The following is a 25,387-nucleotide window of genomic DNA, read 5'->3' as shown; positions in this document are numbered from 1 at the left end:
GCATATGAATTGTCTCAAGAATGATACATGGCAAGCAAAATCTCATATTGGTAGAACCAAACGACAAGACCACAATAAAGAAAGCAATTAACTTAATGGTGGATTATCACAAAGTACACAGCACAAGGGGTAAGACTCCATCTTGAATAGGAGCTATGTTTATATAAATGCCAGTTTAGAAATTGGTACAACAATCGATGTTTCCTCTTTAAATAAACAACTTCAATGATACAAAAGAATCCCTCTACATGATAGGCTGGCTACACATGAACGATATACAAACAGTGATAAGATGACCAAAAAAGAATGTAACAACTCGAAGCCTTGCACAATGGAGGCCGCACTTACAATCTCCGTCAGAATCTCCACAATTTGGGTAACACCAACATGTAGAACTAATCATGATCTGGGGGTGGCGCTAATCCAGAGCAGCTTTGTTCCTCTTTGCAGTCATGGACTTGGGCAAGCCATCAAATATTGGCCTAGCAAGGACGTCTGGTTTCAAGATCCACTTGCTTCTAGGCCAGAGGGAAGAGTTATTATCAGGGTCCTGCGATTGCAAACACGAAGTGCTGGAGGATTTCCTGACAGAAAAAAGACCTTCAGTCTTGACAGAATCACCACTGAGGATGGCACTCAAGCGTTTGGTATCGGTATCAGTCCTGCTCCCTGGTTTTGGCCTCGGTGCTATTCCTTTTCCTACCCTACCTGAGAATCCACCATTGCTATCCAAAAATTCTGGGGTATCAGTTTTTTGACGTCTCCTAATAGATCTCTCAGTCTCATTATTATCCGCAGCTTCTAAAACTGTATTTTCCCCAGTGATGTCTCCATTTTCTGTTAAGAATCCATTTGCCAGACTTCTAGACTTCCTATGCCTCCTTGGAAATGGATCAGAAGTGGGAGATTCTTTAGATGATAATTCATCGTTCAAGCAGCGTCTTCCTACTTTATAGTCTGCCATCTCCGCGCCTCCAAGCTCTGGCCTCCGTTTATTGGGGGTGAGACCATAGTATCCCTGTAACTTGCTCATTGCAGGAGAAACTTTACATGCAGAAGGTTTCCAGTTGAGGGACTCGATCAAATCCAAAACATCATTACGAGGTTGATAGGGCGGAGAATGCTCTCTGCAATAAATGAATCATGAGGAGACAACTGATATCTTGCTGCCATGTTCATAAAACAAATATGAAAAAAACAGGATGCATCAAAAGATAGAAGCTACTTGTGCAAACTTCAATCTTTCTTTATTTCAGTATGTCATCAAGAACAACTCAGACGAGCTCCAAAAACAATATATTCTCGCATCAGTGCTCATATCCTTACACATATTCAGACATATGCAAAAACAATATATTGTTTCAAGCCGAAGACAAGAGGAAATACCCGTTCTCTACTGAACCGTCGCATAGATAAGTCGACGGAGGATGCCTTCCGGGCAGAGGAATTTGCAAGGATTTGTGAGCAAACATCTGAAGATCCGTCACTAATCCATTTAATCGTTTGATGTCTGCCACCTGAATAATCAAAAGCACAATAAAATTATGTTTCTTCAATTGCAGCGGTTTGACCAATGTTTTTATGATTCATAACAATTACCTCGACACCGATGCAAGCATTCAAACAGAATTCCAATTACCTCGACACCATACTTAATCGCAACACCAGCAAGAGTGTCCATCTTGGAGACGCGATGATGGATATGACTGGATCCAGCGGAGGAGCCAGGCGAGGAAGACGGCGACGACGAAGAAGGCAAAGACGAGGTCACGTTGATCGTCGCAATGCCTTCGATCTCTGTCGGTCGGCGTACGTTTCCGTCCAAGAAGCCATCCGCGAAGAGTTGAAAGTCCCTCCGGCTCATCATCTCCGCCAGCATCTCTGAAGACAAAAATCTGCCTCTCGCTCGTCCCGATAAACCAAAACAAACAAAAAAAAGTGATCTTTTTCACATCAGAAGCCCCAATTTGTCGGTCGACGAACGAAACAAACTCCAAAACTTCGCAAGAGAGGGGGAACTCTACAGAATTGGTGGAACTTCGCAGAGTAAGAAAGAAAGAACAAAAGCCAAATCTAGACAGGTAGATCGGTGGGTTCCGAACCAAATATCGATGAGAATTCAGTTAATCTCGCATCGGATTCGTGGAACCGCAAATAAAAAGATCCCAGCTAATAATAGGAAGGGGGAATGGAGGACGCGGGGAGCGAGTGCGGTCGATCGTCAGTTCAAAGAATGCTTCCATTGCATCTCACACGGTTTTCAAACCGATAAAAGTATTATTATTACCACTGCTACTGTCTCATTGTTGTTTTTTCTTTTAATGCTTTAAAACTAATAAAGATAATATATAAGGCAAAATTATAATTATATATATATATATTGATAGTCTGTGAATTTTTTATTCTCCTCTCTAATTTTGTGTTAGAATATGTATTCTTGTAGAATCTAGAAATGTAGATATGCTTCTGTAACTGTTCCAATTCAATGATATTAATGGAAACTTTAGTGGATATAAATAATCTTTAAGTATCATATATTTATATATGTTATTGAAAATAATCTATTCGTACTTCACTGCAACAACAATTTCTAATTGATTACACTAATCTTTTAAGTCATTAAGATAGGTAAAAAGCTATAAGATGCGCTCTTGGAAATTTATTGTTTTTCATGCAATTCTTTGGGTGATAAGAATATTAAGGGAGCATCGTTTTTTTATTTTTCAAAAAATAAAAACAAAGTAAATTAGAAACAACAGTTTCCAAATTTTCACTTTTAGAGTGTCAAAAATAAAACCTTGAACTTTTTTTGGAATAATACAATTTTGGATGTGTGACGAGATGAGAAATTTTTAGATTAACTTAAATCCATAAAATTCTTTTGGATAGGGTAAGAAGTGATTTTTAGATCAGTGCAATAAGATCTAAAGATTAAATATGTACTAAAATTGAATTTGACATGTAACTGGGTGGTTCTTTAATGAACTACCAGAATTCCAACGCATTCTTACTCTCTATATCAAATTAAATAGTTGGATTGTTCGATATGTTGAGGATTTAATATCAACAAGTTTGAGTCTATTATAAACTTGGTGTTGAAAGATTAGTGAGCTCGATAAAAAAATTTATAGAAAATAATGTTGGAGGCATATTTAACAAAGATTCCTCTAATGCTTAGTGCTTAAGTTCATAAATTGGAATAAAAATAATTTAAGATTCAAATGGTTCAAAGAGCTGTGTGAGTTAGTGTACATGGGTCCTATTTTAGAGGGTTATGATAATTATCATGATTAAGTGGGGTGTTAATTCCTAGGAATGGTTTCACGAGATTATTCGGTATTATTTGAACAAGAAGAGTTTTTTTTTAAATAATTATCTATTCATTAGAGGGCAAATCATAAGAAAAAAAGGACATGAAAGGTTATCAAAATTGTAGGATATTACAATTAGCACTATTGTATTGATCATGTAAGCCACTCATCTTATGTATCAAGCTTACGAGGGGTTAGAGTAAAATATAATATGTTGTCAGGTTATTCATACATCACACCTCTTAATATTTGGTTCTCATTATGTTTTGATAAGGATTGGAATACAATATCATATTTAGCACATAATCTAATTATGTCATACTAACATATGTCACTATTTTAGATTTGCATTGTTGTTAGATTTTGATTCTTTATTATTAAGTTTGATCTCTAGTTAAAGATATCTCAGCCCTATCTAAGCCCATTGTATTGTAGGGAGGCCTAGCTCTAGGAAGCTAGGATAAGCCCCTCCGTTTGGGGTTAATATTCAACTTTCCTTTCTATTTTTTCTTAATTTGCATAGGCACCTTAATATGGAAAGTGTTTAAAAAGGAGTGAACTCCCTGTGAGGGGGAGCTCTGTCACCATGAGGCCTATCATTCTAGGATTACTTTGGGTTACTCGATCGTGAGCCTTTTTCTTCCTTAGTCGCCTTCTTGAGCTCAGTAGTTCTCTTCCTAGCAATTATTAATTCTCCCATTATGAGCCTATTGGCCTCTTACGGTAACTCGGGAAAAGTGGTAGGAGGTCTTGTTATGACTGAGTAGAAGAACTTTGAGAGTTGGACATCGCCGATGCAAGTGTTGATCAAGACGAACGAACTTGGATCCTCACTTTATCATTGAAATGTTTGGTGTAGCTGGCAAGAGATTCTTTGTCCATTTGCCTTATGGTCAACAAAGAAATGGTCGGCTTCTTCAATAGCTTGTAACTGATAAATTGAGCTTGAACTTATTGGTTAGTTGTCCAAAAGACAAAATAGATTTCGTGGGAGCTTTAAAATTCATTCCCTTGCTGCACCCCTAAGAGTGGTTAGGAAAGTTTGGCATATAAGGGAATCGACCATTTTGAGTAATGTTATTTGGAAAGTGATAGCATTAATATACTCTCTAGAATCAAAGCTTCATTTATACAGCTCTAGCGTTGAAATCCTAAACCCTTATAGGATAAGCTCCTCCATAATGCTTTTGACGCATGGGACTTGAGACGGGGGCAATATCAGGTTGCTTCCCCTGCCTTATCTCTCTTTTAATGTCCTCCAAGTATTGCTTCATTTCGAAAAATTAGTCTCACATATCAAGTAGGGGGTTGATTGACGGGACTACCAACCTTGGTGCCTCGACTTCCTAGAGAGGATGAGGAGCTAAGACTTGCTGTGGATGAATTGGAGAGTAGATATTTTGTTGTGGCTCAGTTGCAAGTGGGCGTGATTTTTCCACCACACTAGGAGCAGGAACTGGTGGAGGTATCAGAGCAAGGAGGAGGGGTATGAGGAGTTTGGTGTGCTCCTTGTTGCATTAATTAGATTAGCCGAGGGAGGTAGAGAGCCATAAACTAGAATACCCCCATTAAGAACTAGACTTATTGGGTTAGGATATGAAAGGTTTCAGCGGGGATGGTGATAGTTTGGGTAGGTGGAACCGTAGGCTAGACAAAAGGTGGGTTAACCGTCAAATTCTGGAATAATCCATAAAAAAGCTGATGATCGAGAAGTTCGAGAGTAAGAGCGGAACCGATTAATGGTCTTGGTGGGATCGTCCCTTGGAGAACGAAAATCGGAGGGATTTGTTAGAGGGCCATTTGGTACCATTGGTCTTACTCACCCTGGACTTGGTGCATTCGACTGGTCGACCTCTTCTGGGTTCAGTCTTTATGGACTCGCTAAGTTTTCCTAAGACATGTTTGGTGGCTCTCCTTCTAGCACCAATATATTAAGTCAAATTTTAGTTATCCGAATTGGAGAGATGAGTCATATCCAACCAAGATTTATTCCAAAGTCGTCTTAAATTCTACTTGAAATTTCTCGATTTGTCGACCCTATAAGATTGAGTTGGGGGGCGTTTCCGATAAAAACCCCTTTGACGATTAAATTCTCAGGGTCAGAAAGTTCAAAATTAGTCAGGCTAATCGAACTAGTCGGATTGATTAGAGAAATCAAATAGGTCAATCCCTAGGATGCGTACCTTGAGATCTCTCTTATAAGTGGTTCGAGAACTATTACATCCGAGATTATTGGGAGTGAGAGGAGGATGTATGATGTTTTAAGCAAGGGCGTAACATAACGTTTGTCACTTTTATAACCCATATTGTCGGATCGTATTTTTTACGAGGCCAAACAATCGAGCTTTCGACCACATGCGATCAATCAGAGGCCTCGTGTCCCACCACCACTTTGATTGAAAAAAGAAAAAAATAAATGACAATCTATAATTGATTAATTATCAGGAAAAATGGAATTGAGAAACCATAGTGAACTCCATTTTCAATTTTCCTCTTCAGACATCTGCCAAGCAACTGGTAGATTTAATTAGCAGTCTTGGTGAAAAAAAAACATTTCTTTATTTAGTATTACATCATTTGTTCTAAAGAGCAAAGAAGCCCCTAATTTCCTTTTAGGAGCCCATGGACTTCCATGTGAGCGGGGATGAGAGGGTTAATATATGTAGTTTTACATCTAATGTATAAGTGATTATTTAGTGATGCTAAATGTGATCTTATCAACTATGCATTTTTTTAATGATTCTAGGCATAACTTGGTTTAAGTTCTTTATATATATGCTTCAAACTACATAGCTCTTTGGCAATGATTTCACTGGATCTCAAGTCCACTTATATATGGTATGGAATTAACCTCAATAATAGGAGGATATCTGTTTATTCATATATATGTTATGAAATCATTTCAGTGACTTATGAGGGAGAAACACACTGAATAATAGTTAAGAGTCGCATACTTTTTTATCAATAAGATATCAATCAATATATAGAACTCAAACATCGTCACCTTTTCTGTTCCACCTCAGATAAACTTGCCCTGATCACTCACGCAATGGCAGGAAATCCTCTGAAAGAGAACCCAAAAGTACTTGGCTGCGGGCATTGGCAACTGGAGGCCACTATTTCTGCAAAGGTTCATAACTTTGTAAAGTAATATCGAATGGAATATCACAGCACATGCATGCGCACTGCTGTGATCTGCAGATAACCTTCCCCATTAAATTCTCACAGCTCGACCTACACCAATACTTTATGGTCTCCCTGCAGTTTTTCTGTGTTGTGAACTTGTATCGATCCCTCACATCCCATCCTTCACCATTCTCTGGGGATTGATGGAGCCACCATCTTCTCAAGTAATGTCAACCGGGGATGATTCACAAGATAGAATCATCAATGCATGGCAAGTCTTGTCACCGTCTCATCTCTCTTGTTGTTTCTCTTTAGCGGTGATTGTTACTTTGTTATTTTGATTGTTTTGTTCTTTTCGACGGATGATCTCCCATTTTGCAGTTGCTCTTGCTGCTATGAGTGCTCCACCAGTTTCCTTGACGACATATGCTGTTCCTGCCTCTGGGACTGCTAGCCTTGACAGCACAAGAAGTTTCGAGCAAGGAATCAATGGATCCTCCTCAGCAAGAACAGTTATACATGGTGGAGTTGGAAGGGGCAGGAGCAAAGGAAAGCACTCAGTTGTGCTTCTAATCTTCTGCTGACGCTAAATTCTTTGTCTTCATAAATCATCTCTGGATATCTAATGAATGACCAGAATGTTGCAAGTGGAATACTCTTTCTCCAAAATTGGTGAAATCAGTAGATGCCAAATTGATCCATTTGGTTTGAAGATTTTTGTTCTTTTAGACAATTATGGCTCACAATATGTCAGTTTCCTTTATTAGCTTCCATAGTAGTTTTTGTTGCCGATATTATAGAAAAAGGCCTAAGAAGATGAACATGACAATTAGGAGAAAAGAGATATAATTTCTGCTGTATGCTTTTACCCGTATCAATCAACAAAGATGACTCTCATAAAGATGCAAGCATAAGAGCTTTTAGCCCATCCGACAGTATTCTTAAGGAAAATTGCAATCCAGGTAAAACATTTTGCTTACACAGATAAATAGAACAAGCAAACGCTCCAGTCTCGCTAGTTTAAATTGATAGATAGACTTAAAAGAGAACGAAAGGGCGAATATAAGGAGAACGAAGGGAACGCCTGTGCCCTCACAGCCCCTTACAATCGTAGCAACAACAGTGATCTGCTCTTGCCCTACTCACGAAGCCTTTCGCTTTAAACCATTCTTTGCATCAATCCAAGATTGGTATCCTTGTCAGGAGCACCATCTTACGGGGGCATAATAGAAGATAAAATTTTTCCAACTTGATAGAAGATAAGATTTCCCCAATTATATGAGGAAATCTCTCTATTCTATTTATTCTGTTGAGGGAAATCCTTCCTCCTAATCTATATAAATAGGAGAGGGAACATGTTAATATATTCAAGCTAAAGCTATTTCATTTCTACAATAAAACTTTTCAATTATTGTTCTTATCTTTTATTATTTTTATTATAGATCACGCGACAGAAATAAAAATCATGAGCTAGCATGTTACATACCACGTAATGGTAATCGAAGCGCCTATAGTGTGTCAGTTATCACGACTTCTTCTCAGTACTTTCGTTTTGATCCTTGCCATGTTCACTAAGATCACAGTACAGAGCGAGTCATACATGCTATCAGCAGCTCTGAAGTAGGCAATCCTCCATCTCCTGTGCAACAGAAGGGTTCCAAAAACTGTCCAAAATCCTGTGATGAATCCCAGCGTGATACCTGCGTATAACCAAATAGTTTCAATTCTACTATCGGCGTCTTCATTTGGCTCTCCTTCATTACCTTCGGACACATCGTCTGTACAAATTTTGGAAAGAGGAGGACCGCAAAGATTTGGATTGCCGGCATAGATAGTTGGATCATTAAGAGTTTGCAGCTGATTGCCGGTGGGAATTCTACCAGAAAGATTATTGTATGACAAGTTCAAATGATCTAAAAAGTTTAAATCCGCTAAGCCTGAAGGAATTGCACCTGAAAGATCATTTCTTGATAGATCAAGTATTTCCAGTTGTTGCAAATTACTGATGTTATTTGGTATTTCTCCTATCAAGTGATTCCAAGATAGATTTAAGTTCCGCAATCCATGTAGATTCCCAAACTCTTCAGGGATATATCCAGACAACCCATTGTTGGAAAGATCGATAGTTGTTACAAGTGCAAGTAGTTTGCTGCCATACTCAGATTCTCTTCCTTTTATGAAAAGCATCATGTGGTCGTCCCAATAATCATCATCACTATAGTAATCTGATTGAAAGGAGAGTTCCATAGCACGGAAGTTCCCAAAGCTTCGTGGTATAGTTCCGGAAAGGTTGTTGTTTGAAAGATCCAATATTTGAAGGGATGGAAGATGAGAAAATTGAGGAATGCTACCATTGAAGGCATTAGAGCTTAAGCTGAGTGCCTTCAGCTTCAGGAGGCTTTCTTTGCTCCAATCCGGTATACTTCCGATCAATTTGTTGTCTTCTAGATCAAGGTTAATCAAGCTCGTACATCTTCTTAAACAAAAAGGGACCTGCCCAGATAAACTATTGTGGCTCAGGTGTAGTAATTGCAGCCGCTGCAAATTGCAGAGGGAATCAGGAATTCCTCCTTGTAATTTATTGTTTGATGCATCTAGCACTCGTAGAACTGAAGAACTCTTCCAACAACTGGGAAGCTCTCCTGAGAGGTTATTTTGGAAGAGTCCAAGTATCTCCAAATACTTAATTCGACAAATAGAGAGTGGGACTGTGCCACTCAGATTATTCCTGGATAAGTCAAGTAAGCGCAAGTTTGGCATCGTGTTTGAGATACCTGGAGGGAGACGGCCGGAGAAGGAATTATTTGAGAGCTCCATAGCTATTAGATTCGGCAAATACTGTGGCACCTCGCCGGTAATCTCATTATTGGAGAGGAATAAAAGCCTGAGACCGGAAGGAAGCCAATTAGGGATCGTCTCTTTGATTCCTGTTGTCCTCAAGTCTAACGTATAAAGATCTTTCTGTGTTTGGAGCCATACTGGAAAATGAGGCCTCGGTGCTACTTGGCAGAAAGCCATTCCCAGTGATATAAGTTGAAAAGGAGGAGTCCAATCATGGCTTTCCATCAGGAACGACGTGTTGTCAGAAATATACAAATACTTTAAACTTGATAGATTAGCCAAGTGGACTTCAGACAAGTTCAATGAGTTACCGGAGAGAAACAAATAGACAAGGCTTTTCAGTTGTCCGAGGCCTTCGGGAATCGACCCATTCAAATTGTTGTTACTGAGATCCAAACATTGCAGCAATGACAGGTTGACAAGAGAATCAGGCACTGAACCATGGAGCGAATTCTCAGAAAGATCAAGATATTTGAGATTCTTCATGTTTCCCAACCAATCTGCTCGCATGGAACCTCCAAGCCGAGTGGAGCCAAGGTCCAATTCCTCCAAGCTGAACTTAAGACATCCAGAAAAAGCCACTTCCAAATTGACTAGCGAATCGTTGATAAACGTGCCACTTAGTCGGAGGCTTTGGAGCTTGCAGAGGTCGGACAGAGTTCTCGGTATAAAGCCCCTGTGGAACAAATTTTCGGACAAGTCGAGTGCCCTGAGAGATGTCAGCTTGGCAATGGCAGGAAGGAAGACCGAGAGAGAATTGTAACCAAGGTAAAGGTACTGGAGACTAGTAATATTAAGCAACCAATCTGGTATGCTAGAGTTGAAACCGTTATATCCAAGATCAAGTCTGGTGAGAGATGTGAAGTTGACATAAGGAAGCGAACGAGGTAAGGTTCCCAAGTAGCAGCCAGACAATTCAACTTCTCGAACATGAGGGAGGGCGTTCAATGCTCGTAACCAGTTGGACGCACTTCTAAAATAGACTGAATTCAAATTCAGACGCCGAAGTGAAGCGAGCCGAGAGATCCATTCAGGGTTTTCGATGAACAAGTTTCGAGAGAAATCATCTCCGTCATAAGAAAGGTCGAGGTAGAGCAAGGCAGAGAGATTCCCCAGCTGATCGGGTACTCTACCCACGAAGCCTGCATTTGAGAGATTTAGATACGTTAGTCTCGTCAAGGATCCCAATAACTCAGGGATGTGGTTACGCTTAAAATAGTTGCCGCTGATATCCAAGTGATGAAGGCGCCGCAGAGAAAGCAACGATGGGCTCAGGTCACCACGCAGTGCCCATTTGCATCCGGTATGTAGCGCAAAAATGTCAAACGTATTATCGTCAGAGCAGTCAACTATGTCCTCGTTGTGTTGATTCCGAAGGTCGAGCTTGGTAACGTGGCCAGTGATGTTGCTGCAGTCGACGCCTTCCCAGGTACAACAATCCTCCCCGACCCAGGAAGAGAGACGATGGGAAGGATCACGGAGTCCGAGCTTGAAGTCGATCAGGGCTTTCCGCTCTCTCTCTCGGCAACGGATATAGGTGGAACCATGAGAAATCTCAAGCTTAATGGTCAGTAGAGCAAGAGAGAACATGATGACAAGAAGAGGGGATCTCTCACCCATGGCAAGTGCCCCGTTTTCTTTTTCGTTGAGACGGAGGCAGCTCTGTTCCTTTCTCTCTCTCTCTCTCCCTCTATATATATATATATATATATATATATATACATAGTTGAGAATTTTCTCTAGCCCGGCCACACATACCTACGTGGTGGTTACGTTAATGGCTGATTAGGAAGGGAGAATTATTTACAGATTGACCAGACTGATAATTAATGAGTTGCCGGTCAAAGTCATCCAACATCGAAATGTCCCGAACTAATTGGAATTTTAGTACAGAGGAGGCTTATCCGTCTCTTAAATTGGATAGGTTGAGAATGATCAAAAAGCAGAGAAGTGATAATTGGACTGGTAACAATCATGAAGATTCGGAGTGTCTTCTGCAGAATCCAAGTCACACTTTCTACAAAGCAATCTATAAATTTGGATAACGAGCAACTCAAGAAAGATTTCGGAATTTTAGTTTGGAGGAAGAAATAATGTCATCAGTAAGCTATCCTCGATGAACATATAGTGTCGTGTATGTTGATGTTCATGTTAGGAGATGCTTAATTAGTGCATTCATGTGGCCAAAGCCCCACCACCATTCGATGGAGTTCATCGTTCTTTACAACACCATCCGATCCTGTCACTTCGATACGGTTAGGTTACATATTTTATAATATTCATCCAAAATTTTTATGATACAAACAAAGCATTGGTAATTGGTCGGTGGATTGGATTTCCAAATATGTACTACACGCTCATCCTTGGAACTACAATCTGATCCATGAAAGGGAACCAATAAGAGATCCAAATTTACAGGACGAGTTTGTGTTGGTCCACATACCCCCTCAGCCATCGAACATACGTTCCAATGAGGTGGGGTCACGTGACATCACAGCTGAGCCGAGAGACACGTTTGACGTAGAAACTCTTGGAGTGGCAGATTGTTGGATTCTTGTTGAGTTTCTAAACCACATATGTTGGACGAATTGTCCGTGAAAGTCATAAAAGTGTGAGGAGGGTTGTGGGAGTCGTCGAGTCGGTCAACCAGCAGCTAACCATGTGAGAATTGTCCGTGAAAGTCATAACCATGGACTTCCGGGTGGATCATCGGGCGCTGCGTCTCTGTCAACCAACACAATAAGAAAAAAATGGACTAAACGTGTTTTCTTATAGACATGGAGATAGGATGAGCGAATTGATGGATTAGACATGATGATGTATCACGTTAGATGACTTAGAAATTTATACCGTAGACTCTTGTGGAAAAAAGAAAATCAAATAAGTAAAGTATACTTAAGGATGGCCACGTGATTAGACTTTTCCAAGGAAATAAACATCAATTCACTATTATATTTTCAACAAAATGAAGGTTTACAAAACTATGCAATTATAGTTTGTGGAAGATGAAGATCAGTAGATTGCCAGTGATTCGATTGTTCAAGACTTCGCGTTCCATCTAATTTGATAACTTAAACTTTGATAAAAAAAAAAGTTTAATCGTGATTTTTTATTGATTAAGAGGATAAGATCTGACCCTATTTTTCTCGGAGATAAATTCAAAGAGGATTATTACTTGGTATTTATCTATATATTAACCTCAAGTTGCATGATTTATAATAAGACTTGAGGTATCGAACAAAAAATTTAGATTTTTACTATCGCATATATTTGATCAATTATCTTTTTTTTTCTTCTGCTTATTATTAGGTTTACCATCTTGTGAATTTGTCTTCAACAAGTCAACTGCTCATAAGTAATGAATATTTTTGCCTTGGAAATTAATTGAAGTTTGACAATAAATGTTTCTAGAAAATGAATATGATTAGTCTTTCTTCTTGTGTGAAACGAGAAGGAAGACTTCGGTTCACCGCCTACCCGTCTTTCTTCTAACTTTCTTTCTCTTATCCGTTCATCTTCCAAGTCGCCAACCAATTAATAACACTGTTTCCATCCACAAATACATGAAAAAATTTACATTCATCCTTTAATCTTCATGATCATAGTATACTCTAGGAGGAGGAGTACACTAACTTTTTCCATCCCTAAAGACAAGTTTTGGTTTGCTCCGATAGCGAACAATGTCGGGTGTATTTCGTTGACTGCAATATAATTCCATTTCCCAATCTATTTCTCATTAATAATCCAGTGCAATAATTATTTCTTCGGGAGTCGACACATCCGGTTCAACGGCATTGAAAAACTCGTAGCATCTTTTTTAATGCCTGATGGAACAGCTCTCAAGACTTCAGAACGCTAAATTTTCCAAGTCTTCTTGTCAACCAACCGATCTGTAGCTCTTCCTGATCTCGTTTTCTGACAGATAGCGCATTAGTTAATGAAGTATTAGTTGCACAGCAGAGCCAACTTGTGATCCTTGATCTTAGTTTTGATGCAGATTCTCATGAAACTAATTATGTCAAAGCGATTGACGCATTAAAATGATGGTTGCATGCAGTATACGACAATCCGAGTTAAAAGTTTGTCAAAGGGTTAGCGTCAATGTCTATGATATTATATATTCGTGTATTAATACCGATTTGATAGCATATAGAAAAGTGTAGCATCATCATCAAGCCTGCCCGATGGATCAATTCTGACGAGTTCAAGGAGTAAATCACTACTCCAAGCTAAAAGTCATAAGTCTTCGTCAACGTGATTGACTGTTGAGTAGGATAGCTCCAGTTTTCCACTGGAAGAGGTTGCCTATATCTGCAACCAATTTCTCTCTATAATTAGGCAAGTTCGTCCCTCTAGGAGAAGGCATCACTGACTGTCTTCTTGTTATCTCTGGAGTGTTGGGAAAAACCGGAATATTCTTTTTTCAAAATGGGTTTCTCATCAAAATATCAACTTATATCCAAATAAAAATATTAACCAGTACAATATAAACAATAGAGCAAAAATTAATCACACAGTCAGACCAAATCTTTTTAACGTGAAAAACCCAATATGAAAAAAACCCCAAATATGAGAAAAATCACGGGATCGTAGTCCACCTTAAACTTCCACTATCAATAGTAATGATAACCGGTTTACGATCGGTATTCTCTAGAATAATCAGAGGATCACAATAACATCAACATCATAGATCTCATCACAAAAGAATTTTAGGTCTCACAAAATGGATATAGTAGGAAAGTACCTTAGAGAGGGTAAACTATAGACCAACACCGTTAGGATCGTAGAATTTACTGCAAAGATTCTCCACATCAAATTTGGGCCAAAATTGAGAACGTTTTGTCACCGATCATCAATCAGAAAACGCTGAAGCGCACTCCCATGTTCACTGTGCACACATACACACACGTTGCACGCCACCAAACCCTATCTTTCTCTCTTTTTAATTTCTGCCTTCAATTATTGATTTGGGCTCAATAAGCCCAATTGTCCAAGCCCACATATGGGCTGGATCCAACAATTCTCCCCCTCCAGCTCATATGGTGGACTGTACCAAGCCCGCTCTTTGCCTACATGCTTCAAGCTTCTCCTTAGGCAAAGACTTTATCAACATATCTGAATCATTCTCACTGGTATGCACTTTTTCCAATTGTAATTCTTTCAACTCAAGCACATCACGAATCCAGTGATATCTCACATCAATATGCTTGGATCTAGAATGGTATGTTGAATTCTTGGAGAGGTGAATGACGCTCTGACTATCACAGTAAACAGTATATCCTTCCTGTTTCAAGCTCAATTCCTGTAGAAAGCTTCATTGCAGGCTTCAGTAATTGCTATGTATTCTGCTTCTGTGGTTGATAGAGCAACACACTTCTGTAACTTAGACTGCTAAGACTGCTACTCCTACAAATGTCATCAAGAATCCCGAAGTGGATTTCCTAGAATTAGTATCATCTGCCATGTCTGCATCTGTGTAACCTTCTAACACAGGTTCATCACTGCCAAAACATAAACACAACCTGAAAGTACCTCTTAGATATCTTAATATCTATTTCACTGCTGCCCAATGTTCCTTTCCAGGATTAGAGAGAAATCGACTGACAACTTCAACTGCATAAGCTATATCTGGCCTAGTACAAACCATAGCATACATCAAACTACCTACTGCAGATGAGTAGGGCACTCTGGACATTTCTTCTTTTTCTTTCTCGCTTGTAGGACATTGTTTCGAATTAAGCTTGAAATGACCTACAAGTGGAGAACAAACTGCTTTGGCTTTACTCATGTTGAATCTTTCAAGAACCTTTTCAATGTAAATCTCTTGATATAACCAAATCTTCCTTTTCTTCCTATCACGAAGAATCTTCATGCCAAGTATTTGTTTCACCGATCCCAAGTCTTTCATGGCAAAAACCTTACTTAGCTCTCTTTTAAGCTTTCCAATTTTTTCAACATCATGACCAACAATCAGCATATCATCCACATATAGCAGTAAAACAATAAAATCATCATTTGAAAATTTCTTCATAAACACACAATGATCAGATGTGGTTCTATCATACCCTTGGCTCATCATAAAAGAATCAAACTTCTTGTACCACTGTCTAAGTGTCTATTTGAGTCCATATAAGCTTTTCTTAAGCTTACACACTAGATTTTCTTTTTCCTTGACTTTGAAACCTTCTGGTTGCTCCATGTAAATTTCTTCTTCCAAATCACCATGAAGAAATGCTGTTTTTACATCAAGTTGCTCAACTTCTAAATTCAAACGGGCAGCTAAACTAAGAACAACTCGAATAGAGGATATTTTCACAACTGGAGAAAATATTTCTTCAAAGTCAATACCTTTCTTCTGACTGAATCCTTTCACAACTAGTCGTGCCTTGTATCTTTGTTGTGAGCTATTGTTTTCGGTCTTCAATTTATAAACCCACTTATTCTTGAGAGCTTTCTTCTCTTTAGGCAACTTTACCAAGTCATAGGTGTGGTTCTCAAGCAAGGATCTCATCTCTTCTTGCATGGCTTTAACCCACTCATTCTTATTCTCATGTAGAATAGCTTCTTGGTAAGTTTCTGGCTCTCCCCCGTCAGTAAGCATAATATACTCATGTGGAGGATATCTCGTAGATGGTTGTCGCTCTCTAATGGATCTTCTTAATAGAATCTCAACTAGTGGTGGAGGTACTTGTTTAGTTGGTTCAGCATCATCAACTGTAGGTGTATCATCACTGGTATTCTCACCATAATCTTCTTGTTCATCTCCCCCATGATCATCATGAACTACAAGTGAAGGAACTGGACCCAGACTCCAAGGAATATAAACATAGGTTTCTTGCTTCTCAATATTATCACCATCATCAAACAATTGGTCTTCGAGAAACATAACATTTCTGCTTCTAATAATCTTCTTGTTCACTGGATCCCATAATCTGTACCCAAACTCTTCATGACCATATCCCAAGAAGATATATGCTTTTGCTTTACTATCAAGTTTGGACCTCTCATCTTTAGGAATATAAACAAATGATTTACACCCAAAGACTCTTAAGTGATTATAAGATATATATTTTCCTCTCCATACTCTCTCTGGAACATCACCTTTCAGAGCAACTGATGGAGAAAGATTTATCAGATCAACATTAGTTCTCATAGCCTCCCCCCAAAATGACTTTGGTAACTTAGCGTGAGAAAGCATACACCTAATCCTTTCTTCAATGGTTCTATTCATCCTTTCTGTCACACCGTTCTGTTGAGGAGTTTTAGGAACTGTTTTCTAAGCCTGATACCATAGAACCTGCAATAATTCTCAAAAGGACCCCTGTACTCACCACCATTATCTGATCGGATACACTTTAGCTTTCTATCAGTTTCTCTTTCAACACTGACATGAAACTCTTTGAAAACATTGAGTACCTGGTCTTTAGATTTCAAAGCAAAAGCTCACACTTTTCTAGAATGGTTATCAATAAAAGTAACAAAATAAAGAGCACATCCAAGAGTTCTAGGTTGCATAGTACAAACATCAATATGAACTAAATCAATAACATCTGATCTTCTAGATGATGGATATATCTGAAATGCAACTCTATGTGTTTTTCCAACTAAGCAATGATCACAAGATTTAAGAGATGTACCTTGCAACTCTGGTAAGAACTGCTTTCTAGCAAGAGTTTGAAGTCCATTCTCGCTGATATGACCAAGCTTCTTATGCCAAAGATCTATACTTTCGCCTTTTTGAATTACATTAATCTCTCCTTTACGTAGCTTAGCTTCCATGACATAAAATGAGTTAAGTTTCTTTCCTCTTGCCATAATCAGAGAACCTTTAGTGAGTTTCCATTTGTTTTCACCAAAATAGTGTGCAAAGCCCTCGTCATCAAGTTTACCTGTAGATATTAAGTTAAGACGAATATCTGGAACATATCTTACATATTTGAGTATCAATTTGCTCACAATACTAGTCTCTAAGCAAATATCTCCAATACCCACAATCTTAGATGTACCATTGTTTCCAATTCTGACATTACCAAAATCACCAGCAATGTAAGATCTAAAGAAATCACCATGAGAAGTAACATGAAATGAAGCACCAGAGTCAATTATCCAATTACTGTCCTGAGCTACAAGACTAACACAACCTTCATCACAAACAATAGTGATATTACCTTCAGCAGCAACTGTATTTGTCTCTTTCTCATTTTTCTTCATTTCATTCTGTTCTCGCTTCCAAAACCTACACTCTTTCTTCATGTGACCTGGCCTGTTACAGTGAAAACATTTGATATCTCTTCTAGACTTGAATCTTCCTCTATAACCATGTGGATTTCTGCTATGACTTCTTCCACGTCTTTCTTGTTTTTCAGTAACAAATGCCCCAGAAGAATATTCACCCTGTTCTTTCCTTCTTACATCTTCATTTAGCAAACTGTCTTTAACCATATCTATAGTTAGAGTTCCATTTGACGTGGAGTTGTAAATAGTCACCACATACGTTTTCCAACTTTCTGGTAAAGAGCTGAGAAGTAATAATCCTTGCATCTCATCATCTATATTCATTTTCATAGCAACCAATTTGTTTGCAAGACTTTGAAATAGGCTTATGTGCTCAACAATGTTACCACTACCTTTATACTTCAAATTTACGAGCCTTTTGACGAGAGAAATTCTATTTCCCATAGTCTTTTTCGTAAAGAGATTTTCTAACCTTTGCCAAACAACATCAGCTCTGGTTTCATATGAAATATTCTCATGCAAGTTTATATCCATCCATCTTCTAATATAGGCAATAGTTTTTCTATGTTGAACTTCTCATTCTTCATCGTCCATAGTAGAATATTTATCTTTAACTTTGATGGGCTTATACAAATCTTTGCAATAAAGCAAATATTCCATCAGACGCCTCCAAGTGGAATAATTTGATGAGTTCAATTTAATCATACCATATGACTGCTCCATTTCAATCACACAAGAAAAAACTAGCACCAAATAACCTAATGTTCTGAGACCTGTTGGGAAAAACCTATTAAAGCGGAATATTCTTTTCCCTCTTTGTGTATCAAAATGGGTTCCTCATCAAAATACCAACTTGATATCCAAATGAAAATATCAACCAGTAGAGCATAAACAATAGAGCAAAAATCAATCACACAGTGAGACTAAATTTTTTTAACGTGGAAAACCCAATATGGGAAAAACCACGGGACCGTAGTCCACCTCAAACTTCCACTATCAATAGTAATGATAACAAGTTTACAATCGATCTTCTCTAGAATAATCAGAGGATGACAATAACATCAAGATCATAGATCTCGTAAGGGAATTTTAGGTCTCACAAAGTGGATATAGTAGGAAAGTACCTTAAAGATGGTAAACTGTAGATCAACACCGTTAGGATTGTAGAGTTTACGGTAAGAATTCTCCACATAAAATTTGGGCCAAAACTAAGAATGTTTTGCCACCGATAGTCAAGCAGAAAACTCTAAAATTTTACTTTCTCTCTCTTCTTTTCTCTGTGTGCGCCGTCGTTTGTTGCATGGGCACTCCCACGTTTACTGTGCACACACACACGCACGCTGCACGCCACCAAACCCTATCTCTCTCTCTCTTTTTTTATTTTTGTCTTCAATTATTGATTTGGGCTCAATAAGCCCAATTATACAAGCCCACATATGAGTTGGACCCAACAGGGAGCTCCTTCCGTCGATAGCGCCGGTGTAAGCGTCTTGCTCTTTCTATTTATACGAAGAATAACACAAAGATCCAAATAATTCGACTTAAAACTATATGAATGATTTTTCTCTATTGCTTACTCATCTCTAATAGTATCTCATGAAAATTTTCATTCTGGCGCAATCTAATTTGCCCATCACCTCCGCCAATAAAAAGGTTAGTATAAGTTTGTGTTGAAATATATATATATATATATATATATATATATATATATATATATATATATATATATATATATATGAGATAAAGAGATGGATTGATAGATTTATATCTTGATGATTGAAATGATCGAGTTACATATAATAAATTTAGCTCACAATTTAAAAGCTTACATTTTTTATATTGAATTAATATCTGACCTAGTATATGCTAAGATTGATCAGATTGACTTAAGGACATCATTATTAGTTTTCTAACCGTTGACAATAACGTTTAACTAATGCAACTCGTATGTGGCAGGTGGTAGAGGAAAATGGTCGGATTTGGAGAGGGAAGAGGAGGAGGGATGGGGTTGCTCAAGATTTTACTCTTTCTGCTGGCATCCACATCAACGGGTTCAATAAGAAGAGAAAGTAGATCAACAAACACAACTTTTCCCCTCCTTCTTTTCTGCCCGAAAAGTTGTGGGAATATCAGCTTCGAGTATCCTTTCGGCATCGGCGATGGCTGTTTCCGGACAGGCTTTAATCTTACCTGCAGAAACCATTCCAGCAGCGCTCCCAGGCTTTTCCTGGGTGATGGCACCATCGAGGTAACGAGAATTTATGTGAACCAGGGGTTCATATATATTAAATCACCAACTGTCGGCGATGAGTTTAACCGCACCTCACTAATTGATCTGAAGAATTGGCCTTACTCTTTTGACTTGATGGAACAGACGGCACCTCATTCTTCTCAAGGATTGACATATACCGAAGTTTACGTTATAGGTTGTAGCGCCATGGCCAAGCTAGTGGATCTTACCACCAATAAAACCATTAGCACCTGTCTTAGTATCTGCGCTGCCAATGATTCGAGTCTAAATTCACTGTGGTCCGACATTAACAATAGATATTGCTCATTGGATCTATCTTTTACGAATGCAACTGCCTTAGAAATTCAGCTAACTCGAATCTATCAAACCGAGTTACACTTGGTGAATACCTCCAGCATCAAGGTCATTATGTTCGATGATATAGATGATGATCTCGAAGGAGTATTAAACGGAAGTAGAAGGAATGTGGAGGTCACCTTGGCGTGGTACATGAATGATCATCTTTCATGTGAAGAGGCCAAGAATACAAATACATACGCTTGCGTCAGTCAAAATAGTCTTTGCCATGATGCCATTTCTCGTACGTTATACTATAGCATTGGATATTTGTGTCGATGTTCCACAAGTTATCGAGGCAATCCCTATATACTTAACGGCTGTCAAGGTAATTTTCCTCCTCTATCTCTCTTTAAATGAGTTCGTAAAATTAACTGGATCAGATCAAAGTGATGTAGAATCATGCTTCTCTGTTATGTTATGTTCCTGCTGATCTCTAGAAACTCAAGGATGCCAAATATTTGTGATGCTATGTTAAATTCCTTTTGTATTTGTGATGGAAAATTAGTGTTTGACTTTGCCAAATCTAATTGATAAATATTTTAATTAGGTAACCATAGATTTTTTAAGCAATGACGGAATATACTTTTAAGCGTCAAATATAATTGATGTATATTTTGACTCCGGAAAAAAAACACATTAATCTGATTCCGAATTCTGCTGCTGACCACTTTGATCATATTAACAGATAAATCTTTTACACCTGCTGCTGCTGCTGCAAACGGCTGTGTTACTAAATGCGGGAGTATTGACGTCTTGTTTCCATTTGGGCTGGAGAAGGACTGTTATAGGGACGACTCATTTGCTCTGACATGCAACACCACATCCAATCCTCCCACCCTCATTTTAGATTACCTTTACATAGTGAATAATATATCGCTGGAGGAAGGCCAATTGGAACTCGAGGAAAAAGGCAGTTTCAGCTACATTGGCAATAGCACCAGACCTTTCGTCTTTTTTAATGGGCAGGTCATCGTTAATTGGGTGATCGAGTTCCAGCCTTGCGAGGATGCTAAGAAGAACATGACCACCTTCGCATGTGTCTACGCTCACAGCTCATGTATCGACACAACAATTACTAACGACGATGGCAAGTTTGTGGGATACCGTTGCAAATGCTCGCAAGGTTACCAAGGAAATCCTTACGTGCCTAATGGATGCACAGGTGCTCCACTCTTTTCTTCAATTTAATATGATGCACACTAGCCATGCCACTGTATAATCTGTTTATGCATTAAATCGACGAGTATAAGTTCTTGCATACAAAGTATAGGGTCATGTGCTCATAATTAAAAAAATAATTATACAACTAACATTTTATGCACTTTAACTGAGAGGATCATCATGAACTGCTGCACAGGTTGTGAAAAATCTAGAAGACCAATTATCTAGAAATGGGCATAAGAAGCTAGCTAGTTGGTATATCTATTTCCATATTTCTATATACAAGACATAAGAAAGAAATCAAAACACTAAGTACATGTCAAAAATTTTCAATTAAATTATGTATTGTCGAATGAATGTATATAGTCTTGTATAGAATCCACACTAAAATCTTCAAGTCGATCTCTACATGAATCATCTTGACTATATTTTGGATAGTGATTTGTAAATTTTTGTTTACTGCAACTGCCTCGCAATATAGGATACTCACTCTTTGGATATACCTATATTCAACAAATAAATATTCATTAGTATCATCTCTTTAATAAAAAAAACTCAAAACTCTACTGTAGTTGGACAGAGTTAGTGTATAATAAAATTAGTAAATAAGAACAAACAGATAATTATAGTCAATAGGAACAGATATGGGGTTAGCTACTGAACACAGAATCAAATCAATTACTTGTTTGTCGTCATTCATTACTATCAATTTTTTGTTTATTGTAATTTGATGAGCAAATTATAATTCCTTTTTGTCTTTAATGGCTTGTCTAGACATCAATGAGTGCAGCTCTCCCGAGAAATATCTTTGCTATGGGATTTGTACTAATACGGATGGCGGATATACTTGCACTTGCGCGGCGGGCACATATGGTGATCCAAGACGCGCACCCTGCATTCCTAACAACAAAACGCATACTCTTCTGTTAGGTAAGGCCTTGTGACTAATTTACTTGTAAAGATGCAAAAGGTGCATTATTTTGTAGACAAGATACGTAAAACTGCATAATCGAATAATGGAAATCGAAAGGAAGACATTGAGGTCATCGACAATCCTTTATCAACGTATTTCGTAGAAAATAAAATTGAAGGAGTGTTTTTATGCAGCTAAATTAATGATTGATGTTATCCAGGTGTCATCATTGGTGTCAGCAGCGGCATAGGCCTATTACTCTTATGTTCGAGTCTCCTCATCCTGAGAAGGAAATGGAAAAAAAGAAAACAAAAGAAAACTAGAGAAAAATACTTCCATCAGAACCATGGTTTACTGCTACAACAGTTAATCTCGTCTAGTGAAGATATTAGTGAGAGAACAAAGATATTTTCTCTGGAAGAGATGGAGAAGGCAACTAATAATTTTGATGAGACTCGAGTGCTCGGCCGCGGCGGACATGGAACGGTTTACAAAGGAATTTTGTCAGATCAACGTGTAGTCGCCGTCAAAAAATCTAAATATGTGAAACAAAGTGAGATAGACCAGTTCATCAATGAGGTTGCAGTTCTTTCTCAGATTAATCACAGGAATATTGTTAAGCTTTTCGGGTGTTGCTTGGAAACTGAAGTTCCCTTGTTGATCTATGAGTTTATCTCGTATGGGACTCTTTTAGATCATCTCCATATTCCAGATGGTAACTCTATATTATCATGGGATGATCGCCTGAGGATTGCTGTTGAGGCTGCCGGAGCGCTCGCTTATTTACACTCGGCTGCTTCAATTTCGATATTTCATAGAGATGTCAAATCATCAAATGTTCTCTTAGATGATCATTTAACTGCCAAAATATCAGATTTTGGATCCTCAAGACTTATTCCACTCGACCAAACTCATTTACTCACTGCTGTACAAGGCACCTTTGGATACCTTGACCCGGAGTACTATCAGACCAGTCAGTTGACAGAGAAAAGCGATGTTTATAGCTTCGGAGTCATTCTTCTAGAACTTTTAACAGGTAAAAAGCCAATTTTCTCCACCGAATATGAAGACAGACTGAATCTATCGATGCATTTTCTTCAAACGGTGAGAGCGAATCGCCCCTTTGATCTTATAGATGATCTTGTTATGAAAGAAGCGACCGAAGAAGAGCTCATCGACATGATTGGATTGGTAGAAATATGTTTAAGATTGAAAGGGGCTAAACGTCCTACGATGAAAGAGGTGGAATATAAATTGCAGAACTTGAGAAGTCAGACTGAAAAAAATAGGATATTGTTTGGTCAAAGATGACGAATATTCCGAGCATACGCCGAGAGAGTCACCTTATGCCTTCTCTGAAGTCGTCGACCAAGCAAATCTAGGTACATCCAGGAATTATACCTTAGAGAAAGAATTTATGTGGTCGCATCATCACCCACGGTGAGTTTGTATTCGATGTCCAAATCATTATTGACTGCTTGAATGCCACTGAATAAGCTTCCTTCTGCTTGAGGATCGTATGTAATGGTCATATGGGTAATGTTATGTTCCAAACTTGTTCCTAAAACAGTTTCCATCTTATGGCTCTATCACATATATGATCGAGTTGGTGGGAATGGCATGTAGAATTAGTAGGTATGTGTCTGTACTTTACTTGTATTGTAATGTTCAGAGAACTAGCCTTTAATATGATCAAATCACTTGTGTACAACTCATTCCTTCTCTGGTTTTATGATCGTCGTCGGTTCATGTTTTATGGTAATGTTTCTGAAATCGTTTGTATATGACTCAGGTCCGTCAGGTCCGTCGTGTTTGGATTTACATCTTCTTGAATTAGTTGATGCCATGAGATCATTTCGGTCTCTCATGTCACTCTATGGTCTGATCCATGACCGATAACCCATACTCTCTCTCTCTCTATTTATATTTATATATATATATATATATATATATATATATATATATATATATATATATATATATATATATATATATTGAACGTTATTGTTAACCATACTCGCACTAGTATCATTGACTTGCCAATTCGTCTCATTCTAATTTACTTTATAAATCCATGGTTATTTATATATGAAGTTAAAAACAAGATAGATCACAAATGGACCATACACGTTTTCTTATAGACTAACTGTCCCAATCTTATGGACTTCTTGAAATATCTTAATTATAATTAAAGGTATCATTATCCTTTCAAATTAAAGATATCATTCTTACGACAAAAAAAGGATGATGATGACAAGGGTGTACGGGATACTCCTTCATCTATCGTCACAATGGCAAGGGTGAGGATGACAAAGATAACAACAATAATAGAGGAAGAGAAAACGGGAGGCAAGGTTGATATGCGATAGTGTTGAGTGAAGATAATGATCAAGAAGGACAATATCATTATTTAAAAAAATATATATATTCTATGAGAATTTTTTAGGAAAAGAGTGGTAGCTTAGAATTTTGAAAAAAATATGAGTTTTTTAAAGAATTTTCCCAAATAAAAATAACTATTCCATTCTTAGAAAACTCCTCTCCGACTTTTTCTTTCTCTGACTAGCTTCGTAAAAACGATTTTTTGTTCATAAAAGATAAGTAAGGTACTACATTTATAATCATTTTATTTAAAAATTGATAAGACCATTTAATTCCACATTGATTGAGAAGTATGAAAACGCTCATAAGTCAACTAGATCTCCCTTACCCTCAAGGGTTTTTATTTTTAGCACACTAACTAATTAGTTTTCACAATGGAGATAGGATGAGCGAATTGATGGCTTAGACATGATGATGATAATGCTGTATCATGACTTAGAAACTAATATCTAATAAAATAAGAAGAAATTATCAACTATAATTTAATTCTTTCGAAAAACAAATAATCTAAAAAATCCTATTATATGATTTTATTTGATTATTTTTTCCTTTGAATTCATGTTCTACTAATAATTATTAATGGCGATATAGCATGTCCAAACATATAATGAATATACCATACGTTGCCTAACATAATCTATTATTTTTTGTATAGACAAATATTACATAACATGCACTAAAAACTTATTGTACGATTTGGACTTGTAAATTTATCAGTGCCCACGGTATCATTTTATATAGTTATCATTTTCTTCATCAAAAATTAAAAAAACAAAAAAATACTTCAAATTATCATCGTTTACTTGACCCATACTCAGATAGATCAAA

General features: G+C 37.8%; 4 protein-coding genes across 4 annotated transcripts; 1 reads left to right on the top strand and 3 right to left on the bottom strand.

Moving 5' to 3' along the window:
• Positions 1-127: 127 nt before the first annotated feature.
• On the bottom strand, positions 128-2,226 carry LOC135672660 (uncharacterized). Its single transcript, XM_065181160.1, has 3 exons — positions 1,640-2,226; positions 1,387-1,517; positions 128-1,127 (listed from the first exon to the last, which is right to left on the bottom strand). The coding sequence occupies exons 1-3, from the start codon at positions 1,877-1,879 to the stop codon at positions 419-421; spliced, it is 1,080 nt and encodes a 359-aa protein (XP_065037232.1). The 5' UTR covers positions 1,880-2,226; the 3' UTR covers positions 128-418.
• Positions 2,227-7,955: 5,729 nt separating this feature from the next.
• On the bottom strand, positions 7,956-8,684 carry LOC135672238 (receptor-like protein EIX2). Its single transcript, XM_065180697.1, has one exon. It carries the CDS (start codon positions 8,682-8,684, stop codon positions 7,956-7,958), a length of 729 nt encoding a protein of 242 aa, XP_065036769.1.
• A 112-nt stretch (positions 8,685-8,796) lies between these two features.
• On the bottom strand, positions 8,797-10,941 carry LOC135672659 (receptor-like protein EIX1). Its single transcript, XM_065181159.1, has 2 exons — positions 9,212-10,941; positions 8,797-8,930 (listed from the first exon to the last, which is right to left on the bottom strand). Exons 1-2 carry the CDS (start codon positions 10,896-10,898, stop codon positions 8,893-8,895), a joined length of 1,725 nt encoding a protein of 574 aa, XP_065037231.1. The 5' UTR covers positions 10,899-10,941; the 3' UTR covers positions 8,797-8,892.
• An 8,574-nt stretch (positions 10,942-19,515) lies between these two features.
• Positions 19,516-23,488, top strand: LOC135672237 (wall-associated receptor kinase 3-like). The gene is made up of 3 exons (XM_065180696.1): positions 19,516-20,344; positions 20,789-21,265; positions 22,398-23,488. The coding sequence occupies exons 1-3, from the start codon at positions 19,516-19,518 to the stop codon at positions 23,486-23,488; spliced, it is 2,397 nt and encodes a 798-aa protein (XP_065036768.1).
• The last annotated feature ends 1,899 nt before the right edge of the window (positions 23,489-25,387 follow it).

Source organism: Musa acuminata, chromosome BXJ1-4 (genome assembly GCF_036884655.1).
Source record: "Musa acuminata AAA Group cultivar baxijiao chromosome BXJ1-4, Cavendish_Baxijiao_AAA, whole genome shotgun sequence".
Classification (NCBI taxonomy): Eukaryota; Viridiplantae; Streptophyta; class Magnoliopsida; order Zingiberales; family Musaceae; genus Musa; species Musa acuminata.
The sequence above is the reverse complement of the archived record's forward strand: the minus strand, read 5'-3'. Positions and strand labels throughout refer to the sequence as shown.

Coding starts and splice junctions, on each gene's coding strand:
- LOC135672237 (XM_065180696.1), top strand. CDS start 19,516: ATGGGGTTGCTCAAGATTTTACTCTTTCTGCTGGCATCCACATCAACG. Junction 20,345..20,788: donor TTGCCATGATGCCATTTCTC/GTACGTTATACT, acceptor TCATATTAACAG/ATAAATCTTTTACACCTGCT. Junction 21,266..22,397: donor CGTGCCTAATGGATGCACAG/GTGCTCCACTCT, acceptor GATGTTATCCAG/GTGTCATCATTGGTGTCAGC.
- LOC135672238 (XM_065180697.1), bottom strand. CDS start 8,684: ATGGAACTCTCCTTTCAATCAGATTACTATAGTGATGATGATTATTGG.
- LOC135672660 (XM_065181160.1), bottom strand. CDS start 1,879: ATGCTGGCGGAGATGATGAGCCGGAGGGACTTTCAACTCTTCGCGGAT. Junction 1,518..1,639: donor CGATTAAGTATGGTGTCGAG/GTAATTGGAATT, acceptor TTGATTATTCAG/GTGGCAGACATCAAACGATT. Junction 1,128..1,386: donor GACGGTTCAGTAGAGAACGG/GTATTTCCTCTT, acceptor CATTTATTGCAG/AGAGCATTCTCCGCCCTATC.
- LOC135672659 (XM_065181159.1), bottom strand. CDS start 10,898: ATGGGTGAGAGATCCCCTCTTCTTGTCATCATGTTCTCTCTTGCTCTA. Junction 8,931..9,211: donor CTCCGGCCGTCTCCCTCCAG/GTATCTCAAACA, acceptor TTATCTGGGCAG/GTCCCTTTTTGTTTAAGAAG.